General features: G+C 44.1%; 1 protein-coding gene across 1 annotated transcript in view; it reads right to left on the reverse strand.

Annotated features, from left to right (window-relative positions):
• LOC144768930 (solute carrier family 2, facilitated glucose transporter member 4-like) overlaps positions 1-10,543 on the reverse strand; it is a 37,995-nt gene extending 27,452 nt beyond the window's left edge. The window contains exons 1-2 of the mRNA XM_078652937.1: positions 10,370-10,543; positions 8,867-8,872 (exon numbers count right to left, since the gene is read on the reverse strand). Coding sequence (XP_078509063.1) covers positions 8,867-8,872; positions 10,370-10,543 — 180 coding nt within the window. The remainder of the gene's footprint in view (positions 1-8,866; positions 8,873-10,369) is intronic.
• Positions 10,544-27,382: the final 16,839 nt, after the last annotated feature.

The following is a 27,382-nucleotide window of genomic DNA, read 5'->3' on the forward strand; positions in this document are numbered from 1 at the left end:
TAATTGCATAATGTGTCAATCCTGCTGATGTCATGGCGTCAATGGCATTGAAATTTCCATGATAATGGATTCAGGTGCGAAATTGTCACTCATATCAGAAGATGATTTATCAAAATTGTTTGAGGAGAAGGTTAAACTGTCTGGATCTTGATGTCACGCCATACAGTTATGGGGGAAAGCCCATTACATTTGTAGGCTATTTTAAGGGTTATATTGGATTTATGACTGTACTACAACTACTACTCTCAAATTGTAAAGCGCTCTGATTTCCTTCGGGATCATATTCATATGTTTATCACATAAATAAATAAATAAATAAATAAATAAATAAATAAATAAATAAATAAAGGTAGCCATGTCAAGGGTAATGTATATTTCCTGGAGAAGGGTGACACCATACTTAGCTGGCCACATTAAAAGCTCTTATGAACATTTCTTGACCCTAATGTAAATCCTGAGGTGCAAGTAAGGAAGATTGATGTGGTGTTTAATATGTTCTCCCAGAAATTTCCGAGTGTGTTTTTGGACAAAGTGTGGTGTATTAAAGTTTACTCTCACCGTGTCAGGCATGCCATTCCTGTTGCTTGCAAGGCAATAAATATTCCTCTGAGTTGGCAAGATGCCATTGTGTCAGAGTTGGACAGACTTAAAGTTGAAGGTATAATTGAGCCTGTGGAAGCAGGTCAAAGTGTAGCACCTGTTGTAGTAACAACCAAACCATCAGGAGACATTTGTCTATGTATCAACCTATGGAATCTTAATAAATAGGTGTTGCAGGACAGATATCAGTTGTCTAACATCATGGAAATGACCATGATGATTGGCGGTACCTAGTTCTTTCCCACCTTTAACTTGACATCTGACTATCATTCGGTTTGTTTGACAGAGGATTCTAGATCTCTGATGACTTTCATCATGCCTTTTGGGGTATACAGATTTAAGAGAATTCTGTTTGGACTTTGTTTTACAGTCTTAGAGTTCCAGAGGCTCAAGTGAAACCTGTTCAAAGCTGTACCAAATGTAAAAATGTTTCCAGATGATGTTTTGATCTTTAGTGAGAATTTAGAGGAACACAAAAATAAGGACAGGAAAGTTTGAAGTATTTTCGAACAGAAAGGAATTACGCTAAAACTTAGTAAATGCCGTTTTTGTAGTTTGAAAATAACATATCTGGGTCACACGATTTCAGGAGAAGGAGTAAGTTCCAGAGATGATTTAGTCAAGACTGTTGTAAAATTCCCACCTATCAATAGGAAAGAAGAAGTTTAATCATTTTTAGGAACGGCAGAGTATTATCTGAAATTTGTGTCAAACTTCGCTAGCTGTACTCTAGCCATCAGGGCTCTTTTAAAGAAAAATTTCCAATTTAAATTGTCAACATGTGTTGCAAGATGTGAAGTCAGCTCTCGCTACTGCGCAGAAGTTGAAGTGTTTTATACCGGGTAGTTCATGTGTAATTGTAACTGATGCCAATGATAAAGGGTCGGGAGCTGTGCTGAGACAGAAGCAGAGTGGAAAGGATGTGACGATCGCTTTAACTTCCAGGTCCTTAATGGGAGCAGACAAATGATATTTGACAATTGAAAAGGAAGCCCTTACAGAATACAGGGCTATGAGGCAATTGAGGCAATTTGCATGGGATGTAATGTTTATGGCCCAAACTGACCATTTTAAGAGGTGTATAACAAGAACGGTGTAGACAATGTATCCTCAAGGATATGCAAATAGTTAGTAGGTCTGCAGAGTTTTCAATTTGTTGTCAATTACATTCCAGGAATAGAAAATAGAGTTACAGACTGTCTCTCAAGATTGTATGTGGATGATAGGAATCAGGAACATGAGTGAAGGTTTGCAGTGTGACGCAAGGATGTGTGTCTGAGGATACGCAAATTGGATTTTGAGGTGGAACTGACTCAGATTCATGATTGTATTCTCTTTGGAAAAAGTAATATGGGAAAAACCAAAATATTCTTTGCGTTTACCAGAGTATTTAATGAGATGTCCGTGGTAAACAGTATTGTGCTAATAGGGACTAAATTGATTGGTATCCAAGGACGTTTGGTGCGTTTCGCACATGACAGACACAAAGAGATAAGCAAGACCAAGGAGAGGCTCAGGAGCACATATTGGTGGCCTGGAATGGACATAATGATTGAAAGATGTGTAAGAGAGAATGGATGACAAAGCCATGACGGTAAGGAGTTCCAATGAGTTGCAGAGCAGTACCGAATGAGCTTTGGGATGAAGTAGGTCTTGATATTGTTGGTCTAATAAGTGCCAAGGGAGGGATTAAATATTTGTTTGTCGTCATGAACATGCTGTCTTGATGGCCAGAAAGTGGGTGTCACGTGAGATTAGTTATTCTGCAGTAAATACATTTGTCAGGGAAGGAAATCCTAAGAGCATCCTTACAGACAATGGGTTGCAGTTGACTTCCAAAGAAATGGAATGATTCTTGTCTATCGGAGGAATAAAGCCTAAACAATATTCTCTCTACCACCCCGAGAGGAATAGAATAGTGGAGAGATTTAATAGGACGCTTAATGAGACCATTCAAATGGCCAAATCTAATGGTCATGATTGGGTGCCCCTGATGCTCCAGTTCAGTGACCCACACCCCGCCAGTGCACCATCATTTTGACCTGCAGCGCCCCTGATGCTCCAGTTCACGGACCCACACCCCTCCAGTGCACCATCATTCTGACCTGCGGCCCCCCTGATGCTCCAGTTCACTGACCCACACCCCTCCAGTGCACCATCATTCTGACCTGCGGCCCCCCTGATGCTCCAGTTCACGGACCCACACCCCACCAGTGCACCTTCATTCTGACCTGCAGCTCCCCTGATGCTCCAGTTCACTGACCCACACCCCTCCAGTGCACCATCATTCTGACCTGCAGCTCCCCTGATGCTCCAGTTCACTGACCCACACCCCGCCAGTGCACCATCAATCTGACCTGTAGCCCCCCTGATGCTCCAGTTCACTGACCCACACCCCTCCAGTGCACCATCATTCTGACCTTCAGCGCCCTGATGCTCCAGTTCACTGACCCACACCCCTCCAGAGCACCATCATTATGACCTAAAGGACCCCTGATGGTCCAGTTCACTGAACCACACCCCTCCAGTGCACCATCATTCTGACCTGCAGCGCCCCTGAAGGTCCAGTACACTGACCCACACCCCACCAGTGCACCATCATTCTGACCTGCAGCCCCTGGTGCTCCAGTTCACTGACCCACACCCCTCCAGTCCACCATCAGTCTGACCTGCAGCCCCCGATGCTCCAGTGCACTAACCCACGCTCATGCATCATCATTCGGACCTGCAGCACCCCAGATGGTCAAGTACACTGAACCACACCCCACCTGTGCACCATCATTCTGACCTGCAGCGCCCCTGATGCTCCAGTTCACTGACACACACCCCTCCAGTGCACCATCATTCTGACCTGCAGCGCCCCTGATGCTCCAGTTCACTGACCCACACCCCTCCAGAGCACCATCATTATGACCTGAAGGACCCCTGATGGTCCAGTTCACTGAACCACACCCCTCCAGTGCACCATCATTCTGACCTGCAGCGCCCCTGAAGGTCCAGTACACTGACCCACACCCCACCAGTGCACCATCATTCTGACCTGCAGCCCCTGGTGCTCCAGTTCACTGACCCACACCCCTCCAGTCCACCATCAGTCTGACCTGCAGCCCCCGATGCTCCAGTGCACTAACCCACGCTCATGCATCATCATTCGGACCTGCAGCACCCCAGATGGTCAAGTACACTGAACCACACCCCACCTGTGCACCATCATTCTGACCTGCAGCGCCCCTGATGCTCCAGTTCACTGACACACACCCCTCCAGTGCACCATCATTCTGACCTGCAGCGCCCCTGATGCTCCAGTTCACTGACCCACACTCCGTCAGTGCACCATCATTCTAACCTGCAGCGCCCCTGATGCTCCAGTTCACTGACCCACACCCCGTCAGTGCACCATCATTCTGATCTGCAGCGCCCCTGATGCTCCAGTTCACTGACCCACACCCCTCCAGTGCACCATCGTTTTGACCTGCAGCCCCTTTGATGTTTCAGTTCACTTACCCACACCCCTCCAGTGCACCATCATTCTGGCATGCAGCGCCCCTGATGTTCCAGTGCACTAACCCATGCTCGTGCACCATCATTCTGACCTGCAGCACCCCTGATGCTCCTGTTCACTGACCCACACCCCACCAGTGCACCATCATTCTGACCTGCGGCCCCCCTGATGCTCCAGTTCACTGACCCACAACCCTCCAGTGCACCATCATTCTGACCTGCAGCCCCCCTGATGCTCCAGTTCACTGACCCACACCCCGCCAGTGCACCATCATTCGGACCTACAGCACCCCTGATGTTTCAGTTCACTTACCCACACCCCGCCAGTGCACCATCATTCTGGCATGCAGCGCCCCTGATGCTCCAGTTCACTGACCCACACCCCGCCAGTGTACCATCATTCTGATATGCAGCGCCCCTCATGTTTCCATTCACTGACCACACACCCTACCAGTGCACCATCATTTTGACCTTTAGGACTCCTGCTGTTCCAGTTCACTGACCGCACACCCTGCCAGTGTACCATTATTCAGCCCTGCAGCTGCCCCTCTGCGGCCCCCTCCCTGCTTTGCTAGTGCCACAGTGACGCCGAGCTCTGTCAGTGCTCCTCAATCCTGGTCTGCAGCTGGTCCTATGCTTTCCTTGTACCTGTGACTGCCTGGACCCCTTAAGGTCATTAGGCCAACACAGTCATCTATATGGTAAACGTGGGGATGCGGTTAGCATTTCAGCACATAAATATTTTAAAATACAATGTTTTAAAAACTCAGAGGCGCGCATCTAGTGTGTGTTTTCTTTACGTTCGTGTTCTTATAATGAAACAATCTGCACTTCAAGTACCAATACGATGGAAAACCTGCACTATGTGAGGTTCACAAATGGACCTGGGAAGCCTGAGGTTTGTGATTAACCTGCCACCAAAGTGGCCTGGTCGACAACCTTGTTTTGGAAAAGAATGCCAACATATTCCCCTCCAGTGGTCTTAGTGGGGAGGATCTGAGGGACACGACGTGGCCATACTCTTTTACTTTTGGAAAAACAGTTCCCCTACTTTTTCTGAAAAGACAGCTGTCCAGGGGCCGGTTAATTCCAGAGCTACTGGGTAAGCTGTTACGTGTGTGCTTTTAAAAGACAGTTATAAAAAAAAATGCTTCCTGTTAGACCTGTCATCCTTGGTGGCATCCTTGGTGTGGGTTTCCCCTGTATTTTTGCCTCAGCCTCATGTATTTTTACTGTGTGTTGGCCTTCGTTTTTGCTGGTCTAGATGCTTTGGGCACTTTGCCACTTCTGTTCAGTGCCAAAGTGTGAGTGCTCCCTTTGTAAATTGTTGTCATGGATTAGTGGTTCCATAATTAGCTTATTTGATTTACTACTAAGTACCTAGTACAGTGTGCTGTGTGTGCCTAGGGCTAGCAAATCAAATGCTGCTAGTGAGCCTGCAGCACTGATTGTGCCACCCACACAAGCAGCCTTGCAAAGGGTTCTCAGACCTGCCGTTGCAGTGTCTGTGGGCAGTTTAGTACTGCCATAGCGACCTGGCAAGTGCACACACTTGCCAAGCCCTAACCTTCCCTTTTCTTACATGTGATGTGAGTCATCCCTAAGTTAGGCTCAAGGTACCCCTAGGGGCAGGGTACAGTGTATGTGAAAGGTAGGACGTGTTGGGATGTGTGCGGCATGTCCTGATAGTGAAATACTGCAGATTAAATTTTTCACTATTGAAAGGCTATCTATCTGATAGGATAAAATAGGGAGTTTACTTATAACATCTTATAAGTTTAACTCCCCATGGGAACAAGATGGGAAAGTGTAGTTTAATATGCCTGAAATCAGGATGTAAAATGCATATTTTAGTAAGAGGATTTTTATATTCTGGGTTTGAAAATACCACTTTTAGAAAGTGGGTATTTTCTTGCTTTGCCATCCAGTGTGCCTCTGCTAGGTTTGTGTATTGACTGTCTGGCTTGGAGTGAACGGGACTGGGGATGTGCATTGGGTTCCGACAGCCACTTGGAAGGTGTGTCCTACCAGGGTGAGTCAGAGCTGGCCTGAATAGACCTGTGCTGCATTTGGAGTAGGGGGAGGAGATTTCCTTAATACCTGAATGGGCCTTGTCTGCCTTGGACAATGCTGTCTCCACCTCCTGCGGTGAAACTGGGCCAGAGAGGACAGAACTAGTTTTTGCTGTGCACAGATATGCTCTGACACCAGAGAACAAAGTGAACTGGGTTATAAATGTTGGGGCCCAGACCCCTGAACTTGAGATCATTTCTGGTACTCAAGAGGAACCTCTGCCAAGGAGAAAAGCTGAAGCAGCAGTACTGCTGTTTTGTCTGTTTGGGGTTGGCCCGCAGTGGCTTTTTCTACCAAGGAGAGGATAAAGACTTCCTTTTGTGTTGTGTCTCCTGCTTGAAGAAGATCTCCAGTGGCTTGAAGGTGAGCTTGCCTGCTGTTTTGAAGCCTCAGGGATACAAATACTTCACCACCAGCTCCCCTGAACTTTCTTGCTGGGAGTTCTGACCTGCCAGGAGGTGTCTGTTGCTGAATTGGGCCTCTGGAGATTGTTCCTGCTGTTGGGAGCTGGAAAAGAAACTCAACTACAAGAAGCGTGATGCATCTGCACCTGTTTCCGGCTGGAGATTTAGCCTCATTGAGTTCACCAATCTACGAAGTCCAAGATTACCACACCGATTCTGATGCAGGCCCTGCTGTGCAGCTACAAGACCGAACACATCGTGGGACTGGGCCTGGAGAGGCCAACGTAGCACCGTTGCCACCGCTGCATCAAGAACCAGTGCATCATCGATCCCCATGCATCACACCTGGGCGCCAAGTCCACAAGGACACCAGGGCCTCAGTAAGAAACCGACGCATCACCTCCCCACACAGTGAGAAACCGACACATCATATCCCCTTCATTAAGAAACTGACACATCACCTCCCCTGCATAGCAGTAAGGAACTGATGCATCACCTTCCCTGGAGTAAGGAACAGCAGCACCACCTTCCCTGCATGTAAGGAACCAACACATCACCTTCCCTGTGTTTGTTTTTATTTAGGATTTTGACGCATCCAAGATACTTTGGGGTTAATTCCGATTCGGGAAAATCCAGTCCGAATCGCCGTATGGAGCATTTTTCCCGTACGTTTCGTACGTCGAACCGTACCCATACGTACGATGTAGTTCGATGTGTACTCAATGCAGTTCTCTGTACGAATCGTACAAAAGACCTTACGATTCAAGAAACCGCACGGATCGCACTCGGAACACTCAGTACGCGATGTTTGTATGGATCGAGGCAGTTTTTTACGAACCAGCAAGTACGATTCGTCTGGACAACACTCCGTACGGCTCTTTCTCTACGGGACTTCAGAACATCCGTAAAAGCACATTTCGACTCTAACCGCGTGCAAAACGGACTCCCCGGGTATGCGAGTGCACCCCATGTTCGCAGGGGTACTTTGCGAACTGGTACAGTGCGTCGGGGTACGAAATGTAGGGGGACGGTACATCGGGGTATGGTACATTGGGGTACGGTGCATGGGTGTACGTAGCGTAGGTGTATGGTGTGTAGGTGTACGGTACGTAGGGGTGCACAGCATAGGGGTACGGTGCGTACCCCCATGAACGCAGGGGTACAGTACGTATGTGTATGTGTGGTTCTCCGTACGAATTGCTCAATCGCCGCTTTCCGTACGAATCTTGTTCTCGGGCCCGATCCGGATCGTACTTGGCGGGTCGTACGGTATGTTTACGAATTGTACGGTTCACTGTGCGGCTCAATGTCGTACGGATTCAACCTCATTTTTCGTACGGTTCGCAGACATTCATACGTATTCTATTTCAACACATCGTACTACGCGATTCGTATGGTTTGGTACGATTCGTACGGAAACGGCTACAAATAGGAATCGACGTACGGATACGTTTTCCGAATCGGAATAGACACCTTTGTTTTGAAAGTGTTGCATCCATAGTTTGCTATAGACAGAACAGTTTTTACCTTCTAAGAAGTACATTTTGATTACTGTATTGTGGAGTTTTGTCATTTAGGTCTTGTTTGGTTTAGATAAAGGTTACACATTTTTCTAAACTGTTGCGGTGTCCATCTGTAGTGCTTTCTCTGTATTACTCTATGTGTGCACAAATGCTTTTACACACTGCCTCTGAGATACGCCTGTCTGCTCATGCCAATCAACCAAGGGGGCGAGCAGGTTTTTTTTAGAAGTGTATCTCCCTTACCCTGACTAGGAAGAAGGGTCCCTACTTGGAAAAAGGTACAAACCGTTGCCAACTTGACACCCCAATTTCTAAAAATCAGACTACACATTTATTCTTTTTGCGAGGTATTGTAAGGGAGCTGCAAGCTAAGCTCGGAAGCGTGTACTTTTAAAAGACAGTCATAAAAAAAAATGTGCACTACATCCAGTGTGGATACTATTAACATTTATATTTTGGAATCACTTGATACCTTAAATATTTTTGCATATTTTGTAGCACCTATCTTATATTGCGTGCAATGCAAGTTTAAAATAATGACTTGAATAGTCACAGGGCTTTCTGTCACAGACTGGGACCTTGTAGCTCTAAACAGGCCCAAGTCACTATTCTCGACTGCGCCAACTATGATTCAATTCTTCGGCTCTCTGGTGCAGTGCGTAAACTAATAATGGTTTTGCTATGTGCAATAGTGTATTTTCCACTGTTTAACATAACTTGCATTTAATTTTCAGTTAAGTTGTGTGTTATATTATATGTAGTTACCTGAAGCTGAAAGACATAAAAAGTTACAGAATATTTAGTTTTTTAGCCACGCCTTTAACCACACCCCCACGCTCACTAACCCCACCCCACTGCACGCAGCATCACAGTTCCCATACTTTTTGTAATTCACCTTGACCATTGTTCCCTACTGTTCCAAAACATCTTGGGTCATATTATCAAGGATATGCGATAAATATCACATTTCCCGCTTTGCTCGGTTTTGTTTAACGCTGCGTATCGCAGGATTTAATCGCCGAGATTGCGTTATAAACAACGCATCTCTCCATGGCGATAATAAATCCTGTTATAGCGGTGAATTCCGCGCACATCGCTGGAAATCCAGCGTATAAACGGCAGCGATAAGCTCATCCTTGGTGATAGGTAGATGTTGCCTCAGCCATACAAGCCACCTGCCATTTTGAGAATGGCTAAGTCTGTTTCAAACGAGGCGTTACAAACCTGCGATAACCACGGTTAGCGTGGTTTATTTTATCGCATTGCGGGTTTGCGTGAGGCTTGCTAATATTGCGATGCCGTGTCAGTGCGGATTTCAATGGAGTAATGGAAGGGAACGCTAACTTTTCATGTCATTAGCGATATTCATCGCTAACATGCAAAGTGGAGTAAAAAGGGCTGCTCACCCAAGGAAACACGCGTTAGCGTGTCCTTGGTAATTGAGCGTAAAAAAATTCACCACTTTTCGGTCGAAAACGGCCGCTAAAGCAACGGAATTTGGCTTGATAATATGCTGTTGTAATGTTCTTATTTATTTATTTATTTTATCTTAGTTAGGTTCTGCCTGTGACTTAGTGTAGTTCTGGAATAGAATTCAGGACACAGAATTATCTTAGGTTCTTGGGTAGGACATGAAGAGAGAGACTGTGACAGTTGAATGGATGAGCTGTTGTATCCTGCATAACTTAAAGAATAAATCATCTCTTCAATCTACATGATTCCTGTTCATCATTATTAAGCAAGAAACCCACTTTTTAACATTGGCGACGATTGGGTCCTGTTTCAACAGCTCAACACCAACATTTAAGAAGCTTATATTTATCAAGTAAGACTGTTCTGTTGTAAAGTAGATGGCTTAAACTTAACTTGGATCTAAGAATTTTATTATTGAACTACAGCTCTTTATCGTTAAAAGAAAACTAAACTTGCGATATTTTTAAGTCGTATTGACATTGCTAAATGACTTTTGAGAAACTGTGGATTAAGCGATTAATATATCAAGCCATTTCTCAATCTTAAAAGCACTATCGAATTCCAAAAGGAGAATTGACATTGTGGAAATAATTAGTAAAGTAAATTGAGATTATGCGCACTGGTAAGTTGTTTTTCAAATTCCTACTATGTTCTTCCTTGTGCGTTCGTCGTCTCGTGAAGCCATTTTCCTCTCATGTCTTCTTAATAAATAAAGACTAGAACGGCAACTTCACTTGATTAAGTGACACGCTATCGCGCACAACGTCACTTGTCGAGCCACCATCTTAACTGTACTTTTGACAACTTCTCATTGCTGCGTGAGACATCATCACGTGCAACATCACTGGCCACCATCTTGGGAGAACTATTTCGTATCCAAGTGGGAGCGTCTGTTAAAAGGTCGAGTCTGTTATCTCGCACAACAACGTCTTCAACGTCTTCACGGCATGTCGTTTTGCCATACCCCATCGTCATTATGTGTACATCATCTGTGATGTGCACACATACTTTGTGAAGAAAATCGTCATTTTAGCGAACACTACTACTTTTAGGTGCACTTTGTGATGTACACACATACATCAAAAGGTAATTTTACTTCATTTGTGCTTTTATAAATATTGACTGTGATGCGCACACATTATTTTTAACGCGCATGCACCATTATTAAAGGAGTTCACATTTAGTGTGATTTGTGAAGAAAATCGTACATTTTTGTGAATCCTGCTACGTTTGGTGCACCTAGTCTGTGATGTGCACACATACATCAAAAAGTAATTTTACTTCATTTGTACTTGTCAACTCATCGACTGTGATGTGCACACATTATTTTTAATGTGCATGCATCATTATTAAAGGACTTCACATTCACTGTGATGCGCACACATTTATTGCGCACATTTGGTCATTGAAGGATTCCACACGTCGACTGTGATCCACACAGTAATAAACACGTCAACTGTGATGCGCACATCAACTGTGATGCGCACAGATTAAGGAAGCTTTCTCATCTTCATCTTTATTTTGTGGTTTTGCACGCATTAACTGTGATGTGCACACATTAAAAAGTTCACCCCTTTCTCACAATTACATTTTGAAACTGATGTAACATAGGAGATTATTTTTTTTTCCTCTTTCATTTTATTTGTTGTTTTGCTTTTCATTAAACATGCAAAATGTAACAGCAGCTCCTTTCTTCCTACAATCACCTGGCGATCCACCTCTAAAATGGTCTAAGTGGAAGAAGGTGTTCGAACATTATGCATGTGTTTGTGGCACTTCACTTAGTGTTGAAAGATAGACAGCGTTACTCACGCATTGTTTGGGTTCGGAGGGGCAGGAAGTATTTGATCATCTTGCTGATGTCCCGGATAGTATAGCAACAACCTTAAACGAATTTGAGTTATGTATCTACAAGCTTGATGCTCATTACTTACCAAAAGTTAGTACAATTTTGGAACGTTATCATTTTGGTAGGCGTATGCAAAAAGAAGGGGAGAGCATTGAAAACTATGTGACTGATCTTAGAAGCCTAGCTTCTACATGTACGTTTGATACTCTTATTGAAGAAAGGATTCACCACCAATTTATGCTTGGGTGTGTTTCAGAGAAAATATGTGATGAATTATGGCTTAAAGATGAACCCACATTAGATGAGGTTTTAGTAATAGCTAAAAGAATTGAACATTCTCTAGAATGTGTACAGAAAATAAAAAAAGACTTGAATAAGGATGTAAGTAAAGATATTTCCTTAGTTAGTACAAATGTGTCATCCAAGTCTAAAGAGCCTTTAGTTAAAGGTTACTCAAAAAAGAAAATATTCAATAGATCTAATATTAAATTTGAAAAGGAGAATAAATGTTTCAGGTGTAATAAGTCAGGTCATTGGGCCAATGACAAGAACTGCCCAGCTTTAAATGTTACGTGTTCCTTTTGCAATAAAAAGGGTCACGTTGTAAGTGTTAGTGAAATTACTCATGATGATGAGAATGATAAACATGATTTTGAATGTGAAAGGAGGGACCAATTTATGTCCTCTTAAAAATAATCCATCCCAGCAAGAGAGCTGATCTCTAACACACCAAAAATCTTTCACGTTTGAATCAGATTGGTCTTTGTGATTCCAACCACTTTGAATGCGTTTAAAAAGATTTTGAATAACTGTATCCTCCTTACACGCATCCAACCATCTCTTATGTGAAACAACTGTGTAATCAATTTCACAAACAAAATCATGTGAATTATCAAAAGCTGTGTCAGAAGAAAGATCAGAGCCATCAACAGGAACTAACCTCGAAAGCGTGTCAGCCACAAAATTATCAGAACCAGGAACATGTTTTACAGAAAAATTATATCCTTGTAACCCAATGATCCACTTAGAGATCTTAAGAGAAATGGCATCAATACCTTTAATAACTAAGACCTCACACAGAGGCTTATGATCAGTTCTGACACAAAAGGAAGTTCCCCACAGAATTGTCTTTAGTTTCTTGATAGCCCAATAGACAGCAAGGGCCTCCCTCTCAATCACTGAATATCTGGATTCGGCACCCTTTAAACTTCTAGAGATAAACATTATAGTGTTCTCAGGAGCAGTCCCACCTTGATACAAGACCGCACCCAGACCCTTTTCACTAGCATCGTTAGAGATAATAGAACTCATTGTAGGATCAAAATTTCTCAGATTAGGTGCATCTTTTAATTTTCTTTTAATCTCAACAAACTCTTTTTCACACTGCTCATTCCATAAGAACTTGTTTCCTTTCTTCAATAAACTTCTCATTTGAAAAATTACTTCAGCAAAATGTTAATGAATGTATTATAATACTCAGCCATTCCCAAAAAACGCATGAGCTCTTCCTTTGAGATGGGAGTATTCTAATTTGTTATAGTGTCAACCAAATCAAGCTTTGGAACCACTCCTTCAGCTGTTATGGTGTGACCCAAATAGTCAATTCTGTCAAGACCAAATTTACATTTTTCACGCTTGATGGTGAAGTTGTGAGACGTAAGTCTTTCTGAGATTTGCCTAACTCTGTCACCATGTTCAACGTCATCACCCCCATATACTAGAATGTCATTGTGATACACAGAGACACCTTCAACATTCACTAATACTTTCTCCATAACCCTTTGAAATACGGAGGCTGCAGAGACCAGATGGAAGGGAAGCCTGACAAATCTAAAAGTACCATAAGGTGTAACAAACACTGTCAAATCTTTGGAAGACTCATCTAATAAAATCTGATGATATGCGGAGGTTAGATCAATTGTGCTGAAAAGCTTCGCACCTCGCACCATGCTTAGAATCTCAGAGTTGTTAGGGAGAGGTATTTGTCAACCAAAACACATTTACTAAGTTGTCTAAGATCAACACATAGCCTCAGGGACCCATCTGCCTTTCTAGCTACCACAACCGGAGCTAGGCATGAAGTCCCTTCAACCTCCTCAATGATTCCCTGCGATTTTAATTTGTCTAATTCTTTCAACATTTCATCCCTTACAGTGAAAGGAACATTGTGAACTTGCTAGAAACAGGAATTGACCAAGGGATTAATTTTATCTTCTGACAATATCCTTTGAGACATCCTAACCTCTCACCAAAAACATGAGGAAATTCTTCCATTAACTGGGTTTATAGCAAGGTTTGATCATCTGTAACTAAGGACGTATTTACAAATTTCACAGATTCTTTAAGAATAATGGGAGGTCTGCTATTAGGATTATGACAGATTCCTTAAGAATGATGGGAGGACTGCACTTACGATCTAGCATTACCCCAAGATCACTCTGATGCCACCAACTAATAATGCTATCACCCTTCTTGGAAACATACATTTTACCAGAAGCATACCGTCCACCATATTCAATCAAACCCACAAAATAGCCACTCAACGCTATGGGATAAAGATTTTTGGTGTGTTAGTGATCAGCTCTCCTGCTGTGATGGGTTACTTTTAAGAGGACATACATTGGTCCCTCCTTTGTCTTTAAGGCAAGAGTTGTTAGATTTGGCTCATAAGGCTCATTTGGGAATTTCAAAAACAAAGGAAAGGATTTGTTCTAGCTATTGGTGGCCTGGTCTTGATTTACAAATTGAAAGATTGGCCAGGGAGTGTGTTCAGTTTTCTTTAAGGGAGAAGAGTTTTAAAATAAGAACACAACCTATGGAAAAGAGATCTCGTCCTAATGGTCCTTGGAAGGACATTGCACTGGATATATTGGGACTAATTCATGGTGATGGTAATGATTCTTATATTATAGTACCGATGAATCTCTATTCTAGGTGGTCAGAGATTTTGTTCACTAAGAATGTGTATACTAGTACGGTGATTGATTTTCTCAAAGCACTCATTTCAAGGGAAGGGATACCTCAGACGTTACTCACTGACAATGGTATTCAAATTGTCTCAAATGATATGGAACATTTTCTTAGAGGAATTATTAATAAAAAAATGTGCATTATATCACCCTGAATCAAATGGCACAGTTGAGGGATTCAATCGTGTGTTAAAAGAAACTGTTTCTTTAGCAAAACAAAACAGGCTTAATTGGAAAGATGAGGTTTTAAAAAGAGTATGTTTATATCGATTTGAACCTCATTCCATTACTAGGAAGTCTCCTTTTCTTTTATTTTGTGGCAGACAAGCTGACACTTTCCTTGAACCTCCTTGGGTTAATACATTTCTTTCACTTAAAAATGGTGTGTTAGATTCAAACTCATGGAAGGAGAAGGAGGATTTGAAGTGTTTAAAGAGTAAAAATTATTATGATTCAAGACATGCTGTAAAAACTACCAACGTTTCTGTTGGTGACTTTGTGATGATTAAGAAACCTGGATTTTGAGTTTCTGGTTCAACATTTTCTAAACCATGCAAAGTTATCAAAGTATTTAGCAATGCTGTAAAAACATCTGACCATAGGATATGGAATTTGAACTGTGTTGCTGTTTACAGAGGTGAAGATGTTCCTGACTGTTCATCAAAAGTTCTCATTGATAGAAATAATTATTCATCCAGAGTTCTGTCTGATAAAAATGTTCCTGCTGTACGAAAATCTTCTAGGATTACTCGTAGTCCTTCATACTTACAGGAATATACCACTTAGAATGTTTTCTGCTTCTTAACAATGTTTTGTTGTACTTAATTTTGTAGGATTATCTTATTTCTTTGTATTATGTTAACTTTAAAAATCAGTTTCCTGCTTTGTGTACATTTTCCATAAAGGAGGGAGATATGTTGTAATGTTCTTATTTATTTATTTATTTTATCTTACTTAGGTTCTGCCTGTGACTTAGTGTAGTTCTGGAATAGAATTCAGGACACAGAATTATCTTAGGTTCTTGGGTAGTACATGAAGAGAGAGACTGTGACAGTTGGATGGATGAGCTGTTGTTTCCTGCATAACTTAAAGAATAATTAATCTCTTCAATCTACATGATTCCTGTTCATCATTATTAAGCAAGAAACCCACTTTTTAACATATGCCCCCTTACTCGGCCCACTTTCAGCCCTCAGGAACATTCCCCAAAACAGGATATGTGCTCTTTCTCTCTAGAGAAGTCTTCGATATGGCGGTAGATTCACCTCTTGGGGCTGCGGGAGTCTGTGCTACAGCGGCCCCGTCCCTGCTGGAAAACTCATTCCATTGACAGGCACATTTTGTTCCTCTGCCAAATGTTGACGAGGCCCACTTCTATGTACTGATGTTCCCTGCTGAGCCACTTTCACTCAGTTAAACATCTGAAACTGGCTGAACCGCTCCTGGTTACTCAAGACTTAATGCTCGGCTCATTAATTTGTTGGCCCGTCTACAAACCTTTCCAGCCTTCCAGCATTCGTTTCCACACAAAGCGCCTGCATAAAGTATGAACAGGTGAAGGCACTCTGTGTACTCTGACCGAGAGCCATACTTTCTTGCTATTGACACCATTCCCAGAGCAACGCCGGGGAGTAATCCCAGCTCCCCTACTCGCTAACTGTGCCAGTTTTGGCAAGTTGTGTGGTCATAGCGCCAGACAGTTCATTTTATCGGCCAGACGATGGTTGCCCAGATGCCTTCGTTGGGGACCACCATCCTTTGGCTGTGTGTAGGCATCACATCAGCATGAAGCTGTGAGGTTGAAGGACTGGTGCTGTAGGTACTCCTATCTCTAAGCCTGTTTCCCCTTTCTCTTCCCGCACTTTTCCCAGTTTGACTTTTCATCCTGTTGTTTAGAGCACCAGATTTATCCCCTCGAAATGGGAACATTGTCAAGCTGTGGCTTGTGACTGTCATGTATGTCCCCTCGAGGGATGCTCTCCTGCAGCATCATTGTTATCCGCTAGAGGGGGTCTATGAACATGGCCACTCATCCATGTACACTTCAGTCAGGAAAGTGATGCCCTCAAAAGGAGTGTTTTTCAGATGTCTGGCTTAAGCAATGGAATACACAATCCTTTCTATCAAGCATGTTCCCTCCAGTTTGCCTGGAAAACACCTTCCAAAAATGCTCCCTCTTCACAAACGCTGAGCGCTGAAAAAGTCAACAAAACTTTTCTTTGGTGAAACCCAACTTGCTTAAACTGAATTATTAGTGTGTTTTGGCGGGTAAGTTCTTTCAAGAGTAACACCGTGCCCATCTGTGGGGACCTGGTGAGTGCCTCCCTTCCAGCTGTGCCCCTGTTGGAATGACATTCTTCTGGACTCTGACAGAAAGTGCCTGTCTGAATTTTTTCTGTGATAATAGCAACAACCCAGTACCAGACTTCCACACTGTGGTGGTGGACTGGCCCTGATCCTCTGGTCACGCCACCAGAGCTGCAGCATCACACCTCAGCACAGCTGTTTTTTGGCCAGATGTGGGGGACTTACCACTTCCTCATTTAGGCCAATTAATTTAGCCTCCAGCGACTTTATCAGGGTGCCCATTTCCTGGGCAATTAAGCTCTGCATCTTCACTCTGATACCCCGAAACCGGTCCCAGGATGCTTGTTTGTGGTCCAGGGAGGATCTGGCTTGGCAGTGCGGGCTGAATGATTTGCATATGGCTGGGTCTAAACTGGGTTGGCAAAGTGAGCAAAAGAACAATGGATTAAACCCAGCTCTCTTGACTAGAGGTGAGTGGTTGAAAAGTTTGAGCACTCCATCCATCATTTTGTTGTGTTTGCTATGTTCACCCTACGTGGCCAAGGGTATGCCCAGATGTGGGTCCCTTGCTCAGTGGCGTAACGAACCTTGAGGGGGCCCCCCTGCAACCTACATGGAGGGGGCCCCCCTCCCATCCTCTGTGCCAGTCTAGAGCTCTCAGGCGAGCGACCGGCCATACTCCAGGGGATACGAGGCTATTGTTACACACTGTCACCAAAGCAGCCGTTATAAGTATCACTGGATGGTGGGTTCAAAGGTTGGACTTAGTCTGCCCACAGGCTATCATAGGTGGTGGTCCATTCATTACAGGGTCCCTGCCATCAGTACGCCGGGGAAGTTTGCCCAATTTTAGGTGGGTTTCCTGATGCAGACCTCTGTCATGATATACAACATCGGGCCCACTCATTGTTCAGTTTTGACAAAAGTGCATCCACTGCTCCTTCTGGTTTCCGTTTTAAAACATTAGACAAAGCAACAATGCAGTATTTCAAAAGCAGATGTAACTACAAAGAGCACATTTTGATAATACATTTTTATTAGTAGACAATAGCAATCTTAAGAGGCATTGCATAGCTTCATTCACACTTTGACCCCAATTCCATCACAATCTCTCTCTCTTTCTCTCAGTCAGTCTATCTCTCTCTGTCATTCAGTCTCTCTCAGTCAGTCTGTCAGTCTGTCAGTCTCTCTCTCTCTCTTTCAGTCTGTCAGTCATTCGGTCTCTCTCTCTGTCAGTCTCTCTATCTCTCTCTTTCTGTCAGTCTGTCAGTCAGTCAGTCAGTCTTTCTCTCTCTGTCAGTTTCTCAGCCAGTCAGTCTCTCCGTCAGTCAGTATTCAGTCTTTGAGTCAGTCAGTCTCTACTCTCTCTCCACTCTATCTCTCTCTCTCTCCATTCTCTCTCTCAACTCTGTCAACTCTATCTCCACTGTCTCTCTCTCCACTCTCTCTCTGCTGTCTCTCCCTCCACTGTCTCTCTCTCCACTGTCTCTCTCTCCACTGTCTCTCCACTCTCTCACTCTCTCCACTCTCTCTCCACTCTCTCCACTGTCTCTCTCTCCACTGTCTCTCTCTCCACTGTCTCTCCACTGCCTCTCCACTGTCTCTCTACTCTCTCTCTACTCTCTCTCCACTCTCTCTCCACTCTCTCTCCACTCTCTCTCCCCCTTCTCTCTCTACTCTCTCTCCACACTCTCGCTCCACTCTCGCTCTACTCTCTCTACTCTCTGTCTCTCCACTCTCTCTCTCCACTCTCTCTCTCTCCACTCTCTCTGCTCTCTCTCCACTCTCTCTCTCCACTCTCTCTCTCTACTCTCTCTCTCTCTCTCCACTCTCTCCCTCTCCACTCTCTCCACTCTCCCTCTCTCCACTCTCTCTCCTCTCTCTGCACTCTCTCTCTCTCTCCAATCTCCCCACTCTCTCTACTCTCTTCACCCTCTCTCTCTCTCTCCACTCTCTCTCTCTATTCTCTCTCTCCACTCTGTCTCTCTCCACTCTCTCTCCTCTCTCTCTCCACTCTCTCTCTCTCCACTCTCTCCACTCTGTCTACTCTCTCCACTCTCTCTACTCTCTCCACTCTCTCTCTCCACTCTCTCTCTCTCCACTGTCTCTCTCTCCACTCCCTCTCTCTCTCCACTCTCTCTCCACTCTCTCTCCACTTTCTCTCCACTCTTTCTCTCCCCACTCTCTCTCTCCACTGTCTCTCTCTCTACTGTCTCTCTCTCCACTGTCACGCCACTGTCTCTCACTCTCTCTACTCTCCCTCCACTCTCCCTCCACTCTCTCTCTCCCTTCTCTCTCTCTACTCTCCCCTCTCTCTCCCTTCTCTCTCTCTATTCTCTCTCCACTCTCTCTACTCTCTCTCCACTCTCTCTACTCTCTCTCTAATCTCTCTCTACTCTCTTTCCACTCTTTCTCTATCCACTCTCTCTCTTCTCTCTCTCTCTACTCTCTCTACTCTCTCTCTCTCTTCTCTCTCTCTCCACTCTCTCTCTCTCTCCACTCTCTCTCTCCACTCTCTCTCTCTCCACTCTCTCTGTCTCCACTCTCTGTCCTTTCTCTCTCCACTCTCTCTCTCTCCACTCTCGCTCTCCACTCTCTCTCCACTCTCGCTCTCCACTCTCGCTCCCCACTCTCGCTCTCCACTCTCGCTCTCTCCACTCTCTCTCTCAACTGTCTCTCTCCACTGTTTCTCTACTCTCTCTCTCTACTCTCTCTACTCTCTCTCCACTCTCCCACCACTCTCTCTCTACTCTCTCTCCACTCTCTCTCCACTCTCTCTCTCTCTCCACTCTCGCTCTCCACTCTCTTTCCACTGTCTCTCTCTCTACCCTCTCTTTCTACTCTCTCTCTCTCTCTACTCTCTCTCTCTCTACTCTCTATCTCTCTACTCTCTATCTCTCTACTCTCTATCTCTCTCCACTCTCTCTCCACTCTCTCTTTCCCCACTCTCTCTCTCCACTCTCTCACTCTACTCTCTCTCACTCCACTCTCTCTCACTCCACTCTCTCTCTCACTCCACTCTCTCTCTCACTCAACTCTCTCTCTCACTCCACTCTCTCTCTCACTCAACTCTCTCTCTCACTCCATGGGCGTCCACAGAAATGTTTCTAGGGGGGGCACATTTTTTACTTCATCACCATCCCCCCTTGCACCCTTCTCCCCTCTGCCTGGCACCCTCTCCCCCTCCCCCTTGCACCCTTCTCCCCCTCCGCCTTGCACCCTTCTCCCCCCGCCTTGCACCCATCTCCTCTCCGCCTTGCACCCTTCTCCTCTCTGCCTTGCACCCTCTCCTCTCTGTCTTGCACCCTTCTCCCCTCCCCCTTGCACCCTTCTCCCCCTCCGCCTTGCACCCTTCTCCCCCCGCCTTGCACCCATCTCCTCTCTGCCTTGCACCCTTCTCCCCTCTGCCTTGCACCCTTCTCCCCTCTCCCTTGCACCCTTCTCCCCTCTGCCTTGCACCCTTCTCCCCTCTGCCTTGCACCCTTCTCCCCCCGCCTTGCACCCATCTCCTCTCCGCCTTGCACCCTTCTCCTCTCTGCCTTGCACCCTCTCCTCTCTGTCTTGCACCCTTCTCCCCTCTGCCTTGTACCCTTCTCCTCTATGCCTTGCACCCTTCTCCCCCCTGCCTTGCACCCTTCTCCCCTCTGCCTTGCACCCTTCTCGGACCCCCCTTGCCCCCCCTGCAGATGCCCACATGGTGCTTCTAACAAGAGTGCTTACCTGAGGGCACCATTTTGCTACCTCATCCCTTCTCATATGAGCTGTGCCCTGGAGAATGCTCTATCTGGGGGCCCCAACTCCCACCCTTGTCAGGGTCCCAAGCAGTGCTCTGTGCTGCCTCCTGCTCTCTCTCTGCCCCCCGTCCTTGTCAGGATCCTGAGCAGTGCTCTGTGCTGCCTCTTGCTCTCTCTCTCTCTGGGCCCCCCCCTCGTCCTTGTCAGGGTCCCGAGCAGTGCTCTATGCTGCCTCCTGCTCCCTCTCTGGGGCCCCCACCCCCGTCCTTGTCAGGGTCCGAGCAGTGCTCAGTGCTGCCTCCTCTCTCTCTGGGGCCCCCACCCCCCCTCCTTGTCAGGGTCCCGAGCAGTGCTCTGTGCTGCCTCCTCTCTCTCTGGGGTCCCGAGCCCCGTCCTTGTCAGGGTCCTGAGCAGTGCTCTGTGCTGCCTCCTGCTCTCTCTATGGGGCCCCCACCCCCTCCTTGTCAGGGTCCTGAGCAGTGCTCTGTGCTGCGTCCTGCTCTCTCTCTGGGGCCCCCAACCCCCGTCCTTGTTAGGGTCCTGAGCAGTGCTCTGTGCTGCCTCCTGCTTCTGTGAATATCAAAATGAGTAAGTGCTCTCTGTGAATACCAAAATGGTAGTAAGTTTAGAATTTTGTCTTCAGTTAGTTCTATGAATCGGGCCCAGGGTGGGTACCTTTGAATTTATTCTGGTTCACTTTTATTTTGTTACATTCATCTCTGTGTTTCTCATTTCCGAGATCGTTTGTTCTCAGCAGCACCTTTATTTATAATTTCTGTTGATATCATTTTGCTGTGATTTATTAATACATTCCATTTAATTATTTTATTTAATTTGTTTTATCCTCTTCTTGATAGGAACCATTGGTCTTTGGCATATACTGGCTGACAAAGACAACAATAACCTCCTACACCCGAACCAATCTGGGTTCCGACCTAATTTCAGTACCAATACAGGTCTCGTGAAGGTCTCAGAATTCATCAAGGGCACGCTAGACAAAGGTAGAAAGGTCTCTCTGATTATGTTGGAGTTATCGGCAGTCTTTAATACTGTCCCTCATTCTAGACTCTTAGCTTGACTCCAATCAATTGGTATTGGCAGTACAGCTCTGAAGTGGCTCACTTCTTTTTTGGAGGAATGCACCCAGGAAGTCTGGATGCCCTCTCTCTCCTCCAAAGTTCAAGACTTGCTCATGGCATGACCCAAGGCTCTGCTCTCAGCCCTACATTATTCGATATCTATCTTATGCCAATAATATATGTTCCTGGAAAGAAGTATTTTAGGTAGCAGTCTACTGGAGTGGCATACCAAATTGCTGAAGTTCAGGATAGCTCTTGAAAATTAACATTGATTAATTATTTGATTTTCATTCATTGTTATAGCTTGATAGAAATTGGTGGTGTCATGTGACAATTGAGGTAGGAGGACATCTGGTTTTACTTCCGCTGCAACCCCCTGGATAATCTGGCCCACCCAAGCACTTTCTTGTAGTCTAGTTGTGGGTGAGTTCAGTTCAGTAGGGGATTCACGTGGGGTATTATGCAATGCGGCATTGCTACAATGTAAGCTCAACCCACTAATTCATTGACCATCTCCAGCCTGTGTAGATCACCAGGGTCTGCTGTGTCACAAAGTCACCACATTCGGCACATCGTGCCACATCAAAATCATTCTTCGATGGCAATGATAACCTCATTCTGCTGGAGAACATTTCTGGTTTATGTACATGAAGGGCCTCACTATGATGTTGGTCAGATTGCATTCCGACCGACTCCTTGTCAGAATCGATTCCGATCGACTCAGGTTCGGCGAGTCTGACCGACCAATTACAATGTTTCTGAACACAGTGCGGTCGGACTCCCATTGTTTTCAATGGCATCCTGTGTTCCAACCGACAACACAGTCTACCATTGATAAAAGGGATGGTTGAGGTAAACCTTGAACCCTGTCGCAGGCACTGTGCATGGTTGTAAAGAGAGGTCCCATGAGTACCCCCACGGGCCCCTGCCAGAGGCCATCAGGTGAAGGGGGGCCTGCTACAGGCCAGGGCCCGACTGGCTACCCGGCAGTTGTGTGTGCTGCCGTGATGGGGGCTAATTTCGTTGATGGGGACCTGCGTTTGCAAAACTAAATTCGTTTTGCTTTTTTAATTTCAAATCGCACGCAGGTCCCCATCAACGAAATAAGCCCCCACCACAGAGAAATTAGCCCCTAGCTCGGCAGCACACACAACTGCCCGGTAGCCAGTCCGGCCCTGCTACAGGCCCCCAAAGTCAGTTTCTGACAATCGTTCTATGTCAGACTAACGATTCGGAAAGACTCTCCGAATCCGATATCATAATACGTTGGTCAGAAACGTGGTCCGTAGAGCTGTAAGATTCAGCTCCGACCGACCTAGTCTCCAAATGCCGGTCAGAACTGAGTCGGAAAGACCGAACGGTTACCTTCTATCGTAATCGGACGGTTGGAAATGTTTCCGAGTCGGTCGTATTCTGACACGGGTTAGGAAAATCTGAATGCTGTTCAGAGTCTTTCCGACCGACATAGTAATGAGGAATGAAATTGTTAAGGGGTACATTACATTAACCCCTTGCATGCGGCGCACATTTTCGCACTATGCGGGTGTTTTTAAAAGTGGACGGGATTCGGACTGCCCCTAGCCGTCCTCCGCACCCGCCCACCATGACGCATGACGGCCGGGGGCTGTCATGAGCATGCAATGGATTAATACTGTATTTTTTCTATGGAGTCTTTTGGGTAAAGTTTTTGTTTCTTTGAGTTGATTTTGTTTTTCCATCTTTTGGAAACAACATTTTAAGAAAACTTGATTGCAATTTTCTTCCAAGATCAAATCAATATATTTTGGTCCAATATCGAAGGGCCCCTAAAAAGAGTGGGGCCCAAATGCCGGTGCCTACTGAAATCACGCAAGGCATAGTGTTGTAACATGCAATATATGTTTGAGGGTTGACGTTCCAGCTTATCCTTGTGTTCCCTTCCCACTCCCTCCTCCTCCCTGCTTATTGGTTATTGCTTGCCTACGTCAGAGATTCATTAGGCATTGTTGTTGTTGGGCGGTCATTCAAGCCCCAGCTGTTCGCCATACCGGTCCTGCACCGCGGGTCTTTATATCGTAAATAAACTTACTTATTTAATTCAACTGCTGCTGTGTTATATATGCGATGACACTTCAGATGGCGACGAGGACGGGACGTTAAAGAATCGTTCAAGGCCCGCCGGTGTGTGACAGTGGATCGTCTTTTCTCTTCAAAATATTTTTTCAAGGCAAGTTATTGAGATCATTTTTTTCGGGGCAAAGTGTTCAGCGCTAATTAATTCATTTACTTTTCCATGTGAGGTCGATTTATGAAGAAAAAGAGTGTTCCTTTGACTCAAGACTCAGCGACCTTCTAAAAGTTAATTTCAGGCAAGTTATGATATTTCGAATTTTGCCAAAGAAATTGTCTAGCGCTAAATCATTCTTTCGTCTACTTTCTTCCATGTGCTGACGTGCTGAAGTGTCACATTTTCCACATCGTTTCGAGGAAGCAAGTAGCATTCTCCTCAGCTGTAAACTGTCAACGGTCACGTCTATTTCAACGTCGGCCGTTGGAATCTTCAGTTTAGAGTCTTGCAGCCAGGCTTTCCTGTCAGCTGTAACTGTCATCGCTGATATGGTTTCTGACGTCATCGCGTAGCCTACGATCTGGAGCGTGACTCCATTTTGTTTTCAGGAAATCTTAGTTTTCTCTCAGAACAGCGTTATTCATGAGAGGAATTTGATGTTACACGATATAAAAAGATATTTTCCTGTTTTCAAGTTTATATTTTCCTCATGTCAAAAAGCTATTTTTATTTATGAAACTAAACGTAATATTTAGTAGTATTTTAGAGAAAGTATAGAATTGTAAAATTTTCTCTTTTCTCTTTTAATAATAAGTTTTAAAAATAGCGTTTCTTGTAAAGAAAGAGGTAGAAGGTAAAGTAGCAGAAATGTCTACAAATACAAGTATAAGTGATCCAGCCCCATTCTTGAATGATCCAGGGAAACCAAGCATGAAGTGGAAAAACTGGTTGAGGGCTTTTGAAAGTTATTTGGTTGCAATAGATGGGAAGAACTATGAACCAGAGAGAAAGGTAGCAATTTTGTTTGGATTATTGGGAGCAAATGGTCAGGAGATTTTCGACAGTTTGCCTGAGTATGAGCCACCCCCGGGACAGTTTATTCCATTAGATGAATACCAAGAGGCGCTCAAACGTTTGGAAAGACAGTTTGGAGAGGAGCCAAATATAATGATTGGGCGTCATCATTTCACTATGCGTAAACAACAAGAAAATGAGACTGTTGAGGAGTATATTGGTGCATTACGTGTTCTAGCAACCAAGTGCGAATATAATGACATGGTGGATGTATATATATATATTAGGGATCAGTTTGTTTTTCATTGCTATGAAAAGAAAATACAAGAGAGGCTTTTGTCATGTAAAAACCTTCCTTTACAAGAGGCGATAGATATTGCCAAAGGGATAGAGAGATCTCTTCAGACATCAAAAGTTTTATCTGCTTCCTCAAATTCAAGGGCTGAAGTATATGTTGTTAACGATTTAAAACAAAAGTACCCTACTTATGAGAAAAGAAATAGAGATGTCAGGGGCACAGAGTCAAGTGTTATTATATGTTATAGATGTGGGTCTAAGAACCATAAAGCAGACTTTCAAGGATGCCCAGCACAGGGTAGGAAGTGTACAAAATGTATGAAAATTGGTCATTTCGCAACGAGTTGTAATAATTCCAGATCACAAAAATTCCAGAAGGTGAAAGTTAGTTATGTAAATGATTTTGAGGAAGATATGTGTGCCAACATTGTTCTGTCTATTGATGATCAATCTGGAAATATTAAGGGTCCATTAGGTATTGCACACATTGGAGATGTAGAGGTAAAGATCATGGCGGATTCAGGATCTCCGATTACTATTATTTCAGATGTGAAATATGCAAAATATTGGCCTAATACAGACTTGTTAGCTACAGATATATTTGCCAAAGCATTTGGAGAGTCTGACATTAATGCATTTGGGTATTTTTATGACGTGTTAAATATAAAAGGTAGAATGATTTCCACCAAAATCTATGTGGCTGAAAAAGGAAAAGACATTGTAGGATGGAAAGATTTAGCTAAGCTAGGCATTATACTTAAACCAGGTGCAGATGACCCAATTGTGTTGGATGAAAACTGGCAACAAGCATCTATATCTTTGGTAAGTCCAGTTTTAAATGATAATATGGAAAATATTTTTAACAAATATGAATCTTTGTTCGACAATAGAATTGGTTGTGTTAAAGGATTCGAGCACGAAATTAAACTGAAGAAAGGTGCTATACCAGTTAAACACAAGGTAAGAGCAGTTCCTTTATCAGTAAAATCTGAATTGCAAGAACTCTTAAACAAGCTAGTAGAGGAAGAAGTCATTGAGCCAACCAATTCTTCAGAATGGATTTCGGCTATTGTTTTAATTAAAAAAAAATGTGCAGATTTGAGATCGTTAAATAAAAATATTGTTGTTGATTGTTTCCCTCTGCCAAATATACAGGAGATTTTGGCAGCCACTAGTGGATCAAAATATTTTTCAATTATTGATCTCAAGTCTGCATATCATCAAGTGCAGTTATCAGAAGCGTCAAAGGAGTTGACCACATTCATCACTCCTTTAGGGGCATTCAGATTTAAAAGACTTCCGTTTGGGCTGGCTTCTTCAGCCAGCGTATTCCAGAAATTGATGGAAGCTATTCTTAGTGGAGTTGACGGTGTACAAAAATTCCAAGATGACATTCTTATACATGCAAAAACAGTAGAAGAACATAATGAAATATTGGATACTGTTTTGAGAAAATTGTTTGATAGAGGGATGACTGTATCAAAAAACAAGTGCAAATTTTTAAAAAATGAGGTTGAATATTTAGGCCACGTGTTAAGCTGTGAGGGTATCAGGCCCAAACTTGATTTAGTTAAAGCCATAACTGATGCCCCAAGGCCCTGTGATAAGGATGCTCTTAGATCATTTCTCGGGCTTAGCGAATATTATTCGCGGTTCGTAGAAAATTATTCTGGTAAAGTTGAACCCCTACGAGTATTGTTGCGCAAAGGAGAGAAATATGTTTGGACAGAGGAACAAGATAAGTCTTTTAAAATGATTAAAAATGCAATACTCAATGCCCCAACTTTGAAGCCTTACAATCCAGAAGGGCAAAATGTTGTAACTGTGGATGCGAGCTCTGTGGGTATCGGAGCAGTATTTACACAAAGGGTTGGCAATGAAAGTAATACAATTGCATTTATTTCTAGGAGATTACAGGAATCTGAAAGACACTACAGCACCATAGAAAGAGAAGCACTGGCTTGTGTCTGGGCGGTTGAGAAACTGAGAATGTATCTATGGGGCAAAAGTTTTGACTTAGTTACAGATCATAAGCCACTCACTTTTCTTATGGATGGTTGTGGTAGAGGGAACGGAAAAATTTCCTCTAGATTGATTAGGATACTGTCGAAATTACAAGAGTATAACTTCACTATCAAACATATTTCTGGGAAATGCAATGTGAGAGCTGATTGTCTATCACGCCTTCCACTTGATTGTGATGATTCTAAAGAATATGATGACACTGAATGTGTAGTTTCTTTTGTAAACAGTAGCAGTCAATTTACCAGTATTTGTGAGGAATCTGATTGGGTTTCACAGCTTAATGATGACCCTGTATTAAGTAAAGTCAAATTATTTATTTCCAGTAGCTGGCCCCCAGTAAGAAATTTGAGTACGGATCTGAGAACGTATGCACAAGTGGCAGATGATTTAAGCATCGAGGATGGTTTCATAATGAGAGGTGAACTGTTGGTACCCCCACCTAAGGTAAGACGAATTCTCTTGCAAAAAGCTCACAAAACTCACCTTG

The sequence above is a fragment of the Lissotriton helveticus genome, chromosome 7 (assembly GCF_964261635.1).
Source record: "Lissotriton helveticus chromosome 7, aLisHel1.1, whole genome shotgun sequence".
In the NCBI taxonomy this organism is placed as follows: domain Eukaryota; kingdom Metazoa; phylum Chordata; class Amphibia; order Caudata; family Salamandridae; genus Lissotriton; species Lissotriton helveticus.